The 13,252-nt window shown below is 45.1% G+C and overlaps 1 protein-coding gene across 1 annotated transcript in view; it reads left to right on the top strand.

The window, feature by feature from the left end:
* Window positions 1–13,039, top strand: part of LOC147615570 (uncharacterized) — a 31,664-nt gene extending 18,625 nt beyond the window's left edge. Inside the window, exons 2-3 of the mRNA XM_086779682.1 lie at window positions 11,411–11,947; window positions 12,221–13,039. Of these exons, the coding sequence (XP_086635808.1) occupies window positions 11,411–11,947; window positions 12,221–12,424 (741 nt within the window). The 3' untranslated portion in view covers window positions 12,425–13,039. The remainder of the gene's footprint in view (window positions 1–11,410; window positions 11,948–12,220) is intronic.
* The last annotated feature ends 213 nt before the right edge of the window (window positions 13,040–13,252 follow it).

The raw sequence follows: 13,252 nt of genomic DNA, 5'->3' as shown, positions 1-13,252 counted from the left end.
CAGCATTTTACTCGTCGTTGATTACCAGTGGCAGGCTCAGCACCATCACGTGGGAGGAGCTTGTGCCCATGGTCCTGGACCAGGAGGAACGATTCACGAACCCTCCTCAGGGTGGAGGTTCGGAGGCCTTAACTGGCCAACGGTCAAAAGGCCGTAACACGGGCAAGGGGAAGGCTTCATCGGAGAAGTCTTCTGAGAAGATGTTCGTTAGTGACCGCGAGAAACTGAAGGCAGAGAGGACCTGTAATGATTGTGGCGAGAAAGGCCACTACTGGAGGCAGTGTCCCAAGCGGAAGACCGAGAAGGGTGAAGATTCCTCAGCAATCATGAAGACTCCGGCTTTTGTGCACCTGGAGGTGATGAACACCGATGCTTCATTTTCTTCAGGCAGGGAGGAGATTGGAGGACTCTCCGCAGCGGATACTAGGGAGTGGATTCTCGATAGTGGTGCTTCCAGGCACATGACTCCTTCCTGTTCCGGTTTACAGGATCTCTGCAGGCTTTCTGGTCATATTCTTACTGGGGATACGTCCACTATCCCAGTTCACAGTGAGGGCAGGATGGAGATAGTTCCCGATGGCAGAGGGGGGAAGCATTCCTCCCAGGTGTTGTATGTTCCGGCACTTGGTTTTCATCTGTTGTCAGTGCATCAGGTTTGCAAGACTGGCGTACGGGTGGAGTTTGATGAGCATTTTGTTGCTCTCCGGGACAAAGCAACAGGCCAAGTGGTTTGGGAAGGTGGAGTGGAGAATGGAGTCTACAGGCTTTCAGCACTCTCTCTCCCAGGTCCTCAAGATTGTGATGAGTGGCAGTGTGGTAATAGCTACTCAGGTGTGGATACGCTGCAGGTGCGGGCTTTCCGAGACCAGATGGTGGATAGCTTGCCAGTAGATGGCAGCAGTTGGCAGGAACTTTCCAGTACTGAGGTTGGTAGTTCTTGTGTTCGTGAGTCAGAGGAAGCTGAACAGGTCACTTATGCTCTGATGTCTCGTCGTGTTCGGGACATAGAACCTCCAGTTGTTGAGGATGTTCTTTCCACGGAGACCTTTCGGAAAGCCAGGCAGGTGACAGGTGATTACTTGCAGAAGGAGGTGGTTTCTCCAGGCTTTGTGGTTTCGGATTCAGAGGGGGTGGTTGACAGGTTTCATCAGGTTTCCAGGACTTGCTTGTGCACCGTAACAGGTGTTGATCCTTGTGAGCAGTGTGATGTCTCTGTGATTCAGAAGCTGTATGGTTCATGGATCTGGTTGATGGACACCGGATTGGACGGGAGCTTCCTGATGAGGCAGTTGAGCTCTTGGTTGCAGATGTCCCTTTGTGAGGCAGGATTGCGTTTCCTGTGGTTTCTGCGGCATGCGAAGGATCATGGACTCTTGTACACAGGAGGGGGATTGTTGGATGGAGTTCGACTCCACGGTTGGAGTGACTCGGTTTGGGGAGGAGATCCGGACACGAGGAGATCTACTTATGCCCCAGGAGCAGTTTTACGGAGCAGGAGGAGGTTACATTGCAGGTTTGGGCTTCCACTGGAGGAACCCATGGTCATCCAGAGGCACTTTGTTCGTGAACAGATTGTTGCTGATGACATCTTGCTGGAGTTCTGTTCGACGGAGGACAGTACGGTGGACCTCTTCACGAAGTCGCTCTCAGGATTTGCTCAGGCGGCACCCCAGCTCCCAGTGGTTGGTTACACAGCCAGGAGCTGAGAGGGGGTGTTAGAAGTCATCTCCTGTCTAGTTTTATACACCAGGGCCTTTGTTGTGGGTGTGCCCGCCCTTATGAGGTGTTTTCCCATTTTTCCCCACTCTCCGTATTTTCCCCCTATTTTTTCCCATTTTTCTGAGGCTTGGGATGGCTGCCAGGTGATGCCAGGAGCACCCTATTGCTGGCCGACTGGATCTACTTCAGTCGTGGGCTTCAGGGCTGTTGGCCGACTGGATTTGATCAGTCGTGGGCACCTGTTTTGCTGGCCGACTGCATTTATCAGACGTGGGTCCTTTGTTTATCAGTCGTGGGCACTCCTGACGCTGGCCGACTGCCCTCTAGGGGGGTATATATAGGACCCCAGCCCCCATGCCTTATTTGTATCATATCTCGGGATCTTCTTGTGTATATAGAGCAGAGTTACACGCCTACATCTGTCTCTCTCTTGTGCTGTTTTTCTGCCTGCGTTTTTTACTTTTGCTCTTGTGTTCCCAGACTTGGTCATCATCTCCGCTGCGTATTCTGACAAGTATATGTCCAAACAGTTTCAGGACTTTTGTGATGCTAAAGGCATCAAGAGGGAGCTCTCTACTCCTTATGATCCTCCACAAAACGGGACAACAGAGAGGATGAACAGGACCATATAGGAGAAGGTCCGTTCTATGTTGTCACATGCTACGTTACCTCATGGTTTTTGGGCTGAAGCTGTTATGACAGTCGTTCACCTTATAAACAGGTCACCTAACACGAGGCTTGGTGGGAAAGTGCCAGAAGAAGTATGGACAGGGAAGCCTCCGTCATACAAGCACTTGAGTGTTTGGTTGCGTTGCGTAAGTGCACATACGCAGGGAAATGCGCACCAAACTTGATCCTAAGTCTCACAAATGCATATTCCTAGGATATGGTGACAGAGGTGAAATGGGGTATAGACTTTGGGATCCCGTGAATAGAAAGATCATACGCAGCAATGATGTCATTTTTGATGAAACATGCATGTATAAGGAGCTTGCAAGGCAACAGGAGCCTGGCAGAGTCATCTTTGATGATGATGGGCATCATGGACAACAACAAAGGGCTGTAAATCAGCCATTACAGCAGGAAAACCAGCCCTTAAATGGTGCTGAAAATGGTCCAAATGGACAGCCAGAGATGGCAGAAGATATCCCTATGGATATACCACAGCTAGAAGAAATACCGGGCATGATATTTCAGCCTCATGGCATGGAACAGGAGCCACCAATGGGTGATATGCAGGCTGGACAGCAACCTGCAAATGATGGTCATTGGGTACGGAGGTCCACTAGACCCTCCAGAGCCCCTGACAGGTTTATTCCAGGGGTTGACTACTTGATGCTTACTGACTGTGGGGAGCCCTCATGTTATAAGGAGGCTTTACAGAGGGCAGACAAGGCTCTTTGGGAGCGTGCCATGAAGTCAGAGATGGATTCTCTGCATAAAAATGGAACATGGAAGTTGGTGCATTTGCCTGCAGGCAAGAAGGTTTTGCCATGCAAGTGGGTTTACAGGCTCAAAGTTGCACCTGATGCAAAGCCAAGGTACAAAGCCAGGTTAGTGGCTAAGGGCTTCAAGCAGGAATATGGTGTGGACTTTGAGGAGATCTTCTCTCCAGTGGTCAAAATGACCACACTTAGAGCTGTGTTGGCTTTGGTTGCGCATGATGATCTGGACTTGATTCAAATGGATGTGAAGACTGCTTTTCTTCACGGTGATCTCCATGAGGAGATATATATGCAACAGCCAGAGGGTTATGCAGTAAGTGGAAAGGAGAAGCTTGTATGCAAGCTGAAAAAGAGTCTTTATGGGCTCAAACAGGCGCCAAGGGAATGGTATCATAAATTTGATACATTCATGAAATCACAGATGTCATGTGCATCATAGATGCCATGGACATTCTCAGGGCTAGATCCAGAAGAGGCAGCCAGATAAAGAGTAGAACCGAGATGAAGGAGTACAGAGCACTTGTGGCAGAGTAGACTGGCATGGAGAACAAGCTGAAGATCAGAAGTGTGTCGGCTACTGCAGGACATTGGTGCTGGCTGCATAGAAAGGACTGTCGGCTGCTCATGGAGGTGGTCGGCTGAACCAGCATCAGGCGCATCAAGATCAAGGCATCAGGCGCATCAAGATCAAGGAAGACCACCCAGTCGGCTGAATTAATAAGCATTTAATGCAGTCGGCCAGTCTACCCTTTGTCCAAGGGACCTATAAAAAGGCCCAAGTACTCATTGTTTTAGGCATTCAATCCCACTAGGGGTTTGGATCCTTAGAGGTCCCATAGGGGACAGATTTTAGGGTTAACCACCTTTTTTATGAAGGCAGCCCATGGTTGCAAGATATGTACCTTTTTGTACCATAGTATACACTGAATTTCCAGCACTTCTCTCTCTCTCTCTCTCTCTACTCTCTCTCTACTTGCGTTTTTGCATCAGATGGTGCGTTTTTGCATCAGAAGGTTTTCCAAGAGTGTTTAGGACTGAAAGAAGACTACCCAGAGCTTCCGCGTGTTACATTGGTATCAGAGCATTAGGCTCAGCCAAGCTAATCACTGATTCAGTCCCAGATGATGGTGTACAGGTCCAAGGTACAGGAAAGTACACGGATTCGAAGCCCAAGGCAAGAACACAGATCGGGAAGAACTCCCAGGAGGTTTGTTGGTGGTGTTCCACAGTGCCAGATGGGGATGGCAGTTCCGTGAGCCAGATAGGTTCTCAGGTAACGGTCCCAAGGGAGGTTTATCCTCCAAGGGTGATGTGAGAGTGCCAGACTCAGTTCCAGGAATGAAGACCAAGACGGTGTTTCAGAGCCAGGGCAGGAATGGATTGTGGACTAGAGGAAGACCAGATGCATAGATCTTCATCAGAGACAGAGTGGTTTGGAGAACAGACCGGATTTTCAGAGAAAAAGGTTTTGCCAGGGATGGATGATGACAGAGGGACTTTAGGATAGGATTGGGATGATGACAGTCATCCAAGAGCAGGTTGGAATCCCGTCATCAAGTTTAGTAGAGGGGGATGTCATGTGCATCATAGATGCCATGGACATTCTCAGGGCTAGATCCAGAAGAGGCAGCCAGATAAAGAGTAGAACCGAGATGAAGGAGTACAGAGCACTTGTGGTAGAGTAGACTGGCATGGAGAACAAGCTGAAGATCAGAAGTGTGTCGGCTGTTGCAGGACATTGGTGCTGGCTGCATAGAAAGGATTGTCGGCTGCTCATGGAGGTGGTCGGCTGAACCAGCATCAGGCGCATCAAGATCAAGGCATCAGGCGCATCAAGATCAAGGAAGACCACCCAGTCGGCTGAATTAATAAGCATTTAATGCAGTCGGCCAGTCTACCCTTTGTCCAAGGGACCTATAAAAAGGCCCAAGTACTCATTGTTTTAGGCATTCAATCCCACTAGGGGTTTGGATCCTTAGAGGTCCCATAGGGGACAGATTTTAGGGTTAACCACCTTTTTTATGAAGGCAGCCCATGGCTGCAATATATGTACCTTTTTGTACCACAGTATACACTGAATTTCCAGCACTTCTCTCTCTCTCTCTCTACCTGCGTTTTTGCATCAGATGGTGCGTTTTTGCATCAGAAGGTTTTCCAAGAGTGTTTAGGGCTGAAAGAAGACTACCCAGAGCTTCCGCGTGTTACAACAGAAATTCAGGAGAAGTGACATAGATCACTGCTTGTACACCAAGAAAGCTTTGGATGGCAGTCTATTGATCCTCATCTTGTATGTTGATGATATGTTGATTGCCGGGAAATCTCGTAAGGAGATGGATGCCTTGAAGCAGAGGCTGCATCAAACCTTTGATATGAAGGATTTGGGTGATGCAAATCACATTTTGGGTATGCGGATACTTCGGGACAGAAATCAGCATGTGCTGTATTTGTCTCAGAAGGAATACATTGGCAAAGTTTTGCAAAGGTTCAATATGGACGGGGGGAAGAAGACTAGTACTCCTTTGCCTCCATATGTGAAACTCAGTGCTATGGACAGCCCACAGTCAGATAGAGACAGGGCTGATATGGCCAAGATTGCGTATGCTTTAGCTTGTGGCAGTCTCATGTATGCCATGGTTGCTACTAGGCCGGACATTGCATTTGCAGTGGGAGTGGTTTCTAGATACATGGCCAACCCTGGCACATGGGACCCACTTCACCATCCCAGCTCCTGCACCTTGTGTACAGAAATGTCTACGTGGCATCCAAGTGCGGGATGCACGTGACACAGAGTGCCTTGGCATTGGCACACGTACTTCATCTTTTCATGGTAGGACCAAGCACATTGAGATTCATTTTCAGTTTTTTCGTGAGGTGGTCGTTGGCGGCATCATTTCTCTGTAGGATTGTTCCTCTCAAGACAACCTAGCTAATCTCTTCGTCAAACCTCTTCCTTGAGATACTATTGATCAACTCCTTATCTGTGTGGGAGTCGGACCATCGTGCTGGAGCTGAGAGCAGGTGTTGTGTATGTGGGTGGGGGTGTGTGGGAGCATATATTGATACCAAGTGCTACACCCGCTATTGGGCATTGATGACGTTAGGGGGATGTCGTAGTATCTAGTCCATACTATGCATGATGGAGTTGATGGTTTATTGTCTTGTGGATGACTACCATGAGGTTATAAATTGCACTTTCTTATAAGGTGAATTTGGGCATGTTCCTAGACTCATCTAGGTATGTATGATCATCTCCTACCTTGTTTAATCCCTTGTTTGCTCCCTTTTATTCAACATATTTATATGATATTTTTTTTTTCACATTTTATCAGGTGCTTTTCCTAGTCATGGACTTTGTCCTCAGTCATGGGTTTTTATGCTAGCCAACCAGCCTCTTCATGACGTATATAAGAACAGGCTTTCTGCGATATAATTCATTCATCATTTTACTGAAGCGTTGGATCATTGCTGGCTGCTCCAAGTCTCTTCTCTACTTCCGCTTGCTGCCTTCAACTATTCTCTCAACCATCAGATTGGGAGAAGTACATCTCAATGGCCGACTTTGCCTATAACAATACTAAGCATGCGGCTATCGGTTACAGTCCGTTTATGCTAATGTTCGGATACCAACCTAGATCTCCATTAACAGTTGGACTTCAGGGTATTCAGAGTGATGCGACTATACATTTCTTAGCAGGTATGCAAGAAATGCTAGTCAGTGCACAAGATCGTGCATAGTTTTATGTTGATGGGTAGTTATCACTATACAAGTGAGAGCTTGGGTTATTATGAGACATAGTTGTGCGGATGCACCAGTAATAGTGTGGATTGGACGAGGAGAGCAAACATGCTCATGCCATGCACATGGTGAGTACGTAGGCTGGCGTGTCGAAGGTCTATGGGCAGGCTTTTGGTGGTTTGGGATGCCGGAGTTAGACACAGACTTATGGGATTGTGGAGGAAGTTCCTAGCCTTGGCTCAAAAGAGATTGGTGGATGTTGGTCACGGTTGGGAGGTGAGCTAGCCTACTACCTCATGATTTGGTTAAGGACTAACCTTGATTATCAGCCATGTTTAGGGAGATTCAAGGAAGGACTTTACAAAGATTTAATGGCAGATCACCTAATGAAGGTGAAGGATCTTAAAGAATAGCTCCTCAACATTGATGAAATCATAGAGAATAAGCAACTTGTAACTGCTATCCTCAACTTCTTGCTTGACTCCTATGTCAGTTTTCACACATCCATCAACCTGCACGTGAGGGGTGCTGCAAACCCTTTATCTTTTGATGTGTTGATTGGATTACTTCGTCAAGAGGAGCAAATGAGGAAGAACAAAAATTAAGAGGGGAAGAACAAGCTTTTCCCTCTAAAGGCAAGGTGGATTCCGGATTACATGGTGATACATACAAGAAGAAGAAAGGGAAATGTCAATATTGCCACAATGCTGGACACTACATTAGTGAGTGTTAGAAGCGACATGTCAACAAGAAGAAAGAAGTTGGAGATGAAGAAAGAAGCAAGAGATGAAGCTGCTAATGCATCAACCTCAAAGGAGCACAAGAAATATTAAGCCCAACTTGTTGACACGGGCTGGGTTTTCTAGACATGTGCACATAACCACTAAGGGGGGAATGTTAGGAAACATGTGGTGGTGTAATGTGCACATAATTGTTAGAATTTGTGCATCTGAGTGTTCTAGGGCATTACCATTTATTTGGGTATTTTATTGTATTTCTCCTATTTATTTGTCCTATGAGCAGTCGGCCAGCCCTAGAGGTAGTCGGCCAGCTCACTCATGCACTATATAAGGAGTTCCCCATTATTTACTCCTTCATCCAATTCACTTGCACATAGTTCAACATCCAGTTGTTGGCCATTGTCATTGTAAAGCTTTACTGCTGTTATAAAAGGTGATCTTGTCCAACTCTCTCTATCTCCTTTGCACTCTTTCATATGTTTACTGTTTATGCTTCCGCCTGCGGTATCTCCTTCATGCTATCATACGCTTAGGTGCAGGCTGCTCCAAGCTCTGCAAATCTTCCCACCGTCACATCTTTGCCTTGCATTTTCTGCCTATCTCCTCTTGGCTGAAGATCAGCCCCAAATAGTGGCTGCGTTTTCACACACTGCTGCGTTTTCTGGTCCAGGCAGCCCTTCTTGCTGCCGGCCAGTTTGTTGGCTGCGTTTTCTCCTACAGAGGCAAGCCGGCGTGGTTTTTTGGCTGCGTTTTCTTGTACAGATGCAAGCATTGGAGTTTTGGCTGCAAATTCTGCTCCGGCATCAGATTTGGTGAGTTCTCTTGCATGTGGAGTTGCTAGACAAGTGGCTGTACATTTCCTTCTTCCTCCACGAGTTCCCTGCTCTTCTGGTAGGAGGTTCCCGGTGGTTTCTTGGACTGTTTTGTTGCTATCCCGCTGCCTCCTCTCTACGGTTTGAGAGGGGGCTGATTGTTCCTGGTGCCTCGCTTTATTGGAAAGCACTTGAGAGAAGTGTTTGAGAGCTGAGATTTGTTCTTTGTTGTTGTGGATATGGCTTCCCCCTGTACGAACAAGGATGACAAGTTGAAAGGATCCAATTATGCTCATTGGAAGCTTTAGATGCGGATCTGGTTCATCCACAAGGGTTTGTGGGACATTGTTCAAGGCACTGAAAGGAAGCCCGAGCGTCCTCAAAACACTCTAGGCAGTGGACTTAAGATCAGGAGGATGAATTTGCTGTGGAATTACAAGACTGGGAGAATCCGAAGGCACATTCTGGGCTTGTGCGGACCATCATCATCGAGGTCTCACCGGCAGTGCAAACTCTCACCAGTGCTCATAAGGTATGGTCAAAGTTGAAGGATCTCTTTGCACAAGATTCATCGATGAGGGCAGTTACCTTGCAGGGACAGCTCTACGGTTTGTTATTTCCTGAAGGCAATTCTATGTAGTCTTTTCTCACGAAGGCCAAGGTTATCCATGACCAATTACTGGCTATGGGTGCTGCTTTGTCCTCTTCTCAGCTAGCTGCTCTTACTCTCACCAAGCTTCCTCCGAACTATGATATGATTTCTCGATCTTTGCGGTGCTGGGTCACATCCACTCAATTGGATTTTGATGATCTTAGCTCCCTACTTTTCGAGGAGGAGTTCGTTCTCATCTCACAGGGTAAGTTGAAGATGTCAGTTAACAGTTCTGACCACGCACTTTCCTCAATTCAAAAGAAAGGTTGGAGTCGTCGTTTCTCTTGTAGGAAAAGAGGACATCTGTCCAAGGATCGTTTGTCCAAGAAGAAGGACAAGACCAAAGGCAAGGCTTCATCTCAAAGAAAAGGCAAAGACACGACATAGGATAGTGATACAAATTCTAGTACCACTTCTAGGGCTCTCAGGGCGCTTCCTGCTCAGGAGAACCTAGATGGTGTACTTCTCTAGTGCACTTTATGCTTCAACTCCTAGTTCCTATCATCTTTTTCTGGTTGCCCCTTCTGGACTAGCATCAAGATATGTCCATGGGCAAACATGCACATGACATAGAATTAGTGCATCTGAGTGTTCTGGGGCTTTACCAGTTATCTGGGTATTTTATTGTATTTCTCCTATTTATTTGTCCTGTGAGCAGTCGGCCAGCCCTAGAGGCAGTCAGCCAGCTCACTCATGCACTATATAAGGAGTTCCCCATTATTTACTCCTTCATCCGATTCACTTGCACATAGTTCAACATCCAGTTGTTGGCCATTGCCATTGTAAAGCTTTACTGTTGTTATAAAAGGTGATCTTGTCCAACTCTCTCCATCTCTTTGCACTCTCTCATATGTTTACTGTTTATGCTTCTGCTTGTGCTATCTCCTTCAATAATGTCTCTAAACAATGTGGCGTAATGTGCACATAATATCACATAGTGTCACATAAACAATTTGGTGTAATGTGCACATAATATCACATAATGTCACACAAACAACAAGTGTTAGGGGCACATTAGGTGTTAAGATTAATGAATGGTTCTAGATCTTAGTCTAGTATGTAGCACTTATATTAGTATAGGTACACATAAGTTCACATCTAGATGTAGACATGGCATGAGAGCATTTACTTGCTATATCCTTTGTATACATGTGTCATTATTACTATATGGGCCAGAGGCCATCTCTTGTAATAAATGAAGGATTATGCATTAATAGTAAATATGCTTTTCCCAACTTAATGACTCCTATTTTTTCTCCCTTAATCCCCTTCGTGGGCTGGTCATCATCATCTTCTCTCTCTCTCTCTCTCTCTCTCTCTCTCTCAAAGCTTCAGTTACTAGGTTTTTAGTTTCAGTTTCATTTTTGTTTCAGTTTTCCATGACAATGATATTCCATGGATACTTGTAATCATCTTTTGTCTCATAGGCCCATCAGGCCTTTTGGAAGACGTAAATATAACTTTTTTTTCTTTATTTTTTTCATTCTCTCTTTATGTCTCTGTACAGGACCTGCACCTATACCACTTGGGCAAGGGTCCACTGATAGATCTCTTGTTCTCCTTTGATGACATTTTTTGTGCTATACATGATGGGGTTGATAATTTGAAACTTTGTGAGCAGGTTCGCATGGAGTTGAGATTGCACTTTGGATTTTGTTTAAGTTTGGAAATTAACTTGAACTTTCCATGGGTGTATATAAAATTGAAACCGTATCAATTAAGAAAAAATATTGTCAAAGGGTTTTTAACTTTGACCCAATCAAATTTGTGACGAGTGTCTATGTATATGAATGTATGTGTGTATGTATTCATGCATTGGCTGTATATAAAATTGAAACTGTGTGAATTAAGATAAAATGTTGTCAAAGGGTTTTTAACGTCAATGCAATGAAATTTGTAATACTAGTGTCTATATATATGAATGTATGTGTGTGTATGTATTCATGCATTGTCTGCACTTTGGATTTTGTTTAAGTTTGGGAAATAACTTGAACTTTCCATGGATTGTATATAAAATCGAAACCGTGTCAATTAAGATAAAATGTTGTCAAAGGGTTTTTAACTTTGATGCAATGAAATTTGTAGCAAGTGTCTATATATATGAATGTATGTATTCATGCATTGTCTGCATATGTATATAGACTTCATGCATTGTTTGTGTTATATGTGTAGACGTGTACAACTTATGGACGAATTTACAAACTTGGTTATTTCATGCACGTTCGTGTCTTATATGTATATGTTTACATGATCATAGGAGCATATATACGTTTGCTACTTACAAAGCCTTTGATTTTCTTAATCAGGAGCTAGATGGGTCACAGGATACTGATGCAAGTGACTCTGAGTATGATAGCTCGGATGAAGGTAGTGACGGGTCTTTAGCTGAGGAATACTCGTTGCCAAATGTGGAAGCAATGCTGAAGAAGTATAAGGAGGTGTTGTCAAACAATGATGAGACTGCTTTGACTGAGCTTGATCTTAAGTTTCAGTTGCTCGAGAAAGAGAGGGCCACCTATGCCAAGCAAGTGTCAAACCTGAACGAGGAGGTGGTTTCTTTGAAGGAACGCCTTCTTCGTTTAAATGCAGACTTCGACAATTTCAGAAAGAGGTCTGAAAGGGATAGGATTGCAGTGAGCAGCAATGTGAAGGGTGATGTCATGAACAGTTTGCTGCCCATGGTGGACAATTTTGAAAGAGCCAAAATACAAATAAAGATAGAAACAGAGGGGGAGCAGCGAATTGACGGCAGCTATCAAGGAATCTACAAGCAGTTTGTTGAAATCATGAAGGGGCTTGGCGTTTCTGCAGTGGAGACTGTTGGGAAGGAGTTTGATCCAAATGTGAGGTTCCTCTGATACTCGCCTGTGTCTAGCCCTTTGTGCATGCTTGTAAACATGTACAGTTACAGCGACGCTACACCTATACTTATACCTATACATATGCCTGTCCATACCATTCATGCTGTGTACATGTATGTGTGCGCGCGCGCGCACACACACACACACACACACACACACCCCAGCACACACGCACACACAAGATAGGCAAGCTGAATTTTAACCAGGCTGAAGTTCTTGGATTTTTCTGATTTAAGGTACTGATTAATTTTACAGATACATGAGGCAATCATGCGAGAAGAAAGCTCTCAGTTTGCTGAAGGGGTGGTAATTGAAGAATTCAGACGAGGATTTATGCTTGGAAACAAGCTTCTACGTCCTGCAATGGTGAAAGTGTCGTCTGGCTCACCCACTCCAGCTACTCCGGATCCCATTGATAGTGAAGCTGTGTCCGAGTTGGCTGAGAAAGCGGCTGAATAGACTTCTTATTCGGCGTCAGTTTTCTTATTCGGCCTCAGTTTTGTCCTTAAATCTCATTTCTTCTTGTATTCTTTCCTTGTTTACCCTGGTATTATTTGACTCATATCTAGATTATCAAATACAAATGGTTTGCAGAGCCCTGATAGAAAAGCAATGAATGATGGGCCTTGTTCTCAAAGATTCAGGGCAGATCAGGGTTTGGGTTAATAACTCCTAGACTTGAGAATAATTTAGTAAGGTCCGAGTTTGATGATATATTTAGATCGAGGCTTAAAAGAGTGCCCAATCCAATCATGTATTAAATTGACCTTCTAGCGCATCTGTGCAAGGTACTTATTTATGCACAGTTTTGCAATTTCTTGGCACTCCAGCTGTAGCGTGATCATGTTGATTAGTGAACAAGTCAACCATATTCACAGTCGCCTGTAGGCTTTTGCAAAGTTTTCAATGCTGCTGGCTCTATTCATGAGCAATGTCGCAACAATGTCCTGCACTTCAGCTATCTTTCAACCGTTGAATGCATCTGTTGGTAGCATAGTCACTAAAGAGTAGATACACCTTATATCTTATGGACATCGGGTGCTAGGTAATTGGTGCAACGTTCTTGTTTGTTTATCTGCTGGCAATGCAAAGTTGATATTCGGTTCCTGCTGTAAGAATGGTATTAACAGAGAAGCTGGCAAGCTTGAAAAATTCCAACTCCCTTTGCCTCTACTTTCAGCATTGTGAAGGTGAAGGTAGGTATGCTTGCATTGTCTCTTCCAAGATCTCGCCAACCATCTGTCAGCTGGACATCCAATCGTAAGGTTTAGAGGTGCTTGCTCCAAG

This window comes from Cibotium barometz, chromosome 40, assembly GCF_041138505.1.
Source record: "Cibotium barometz isolate CiBa-2024 chromosome 40, ASM4113850v1, whole genome shotgun sequence".
NCBI lineage: Eukaryota > Viridiplantae > Streptophyta > Polypodiopsida > Cyatheales > Cibotiaceae > Cibotium > Cibotium barometz.
Note: the sequence above shows the minus strand (reverse complement) of the source record. Positions and strands in the feature narration are given on the sequence as shown.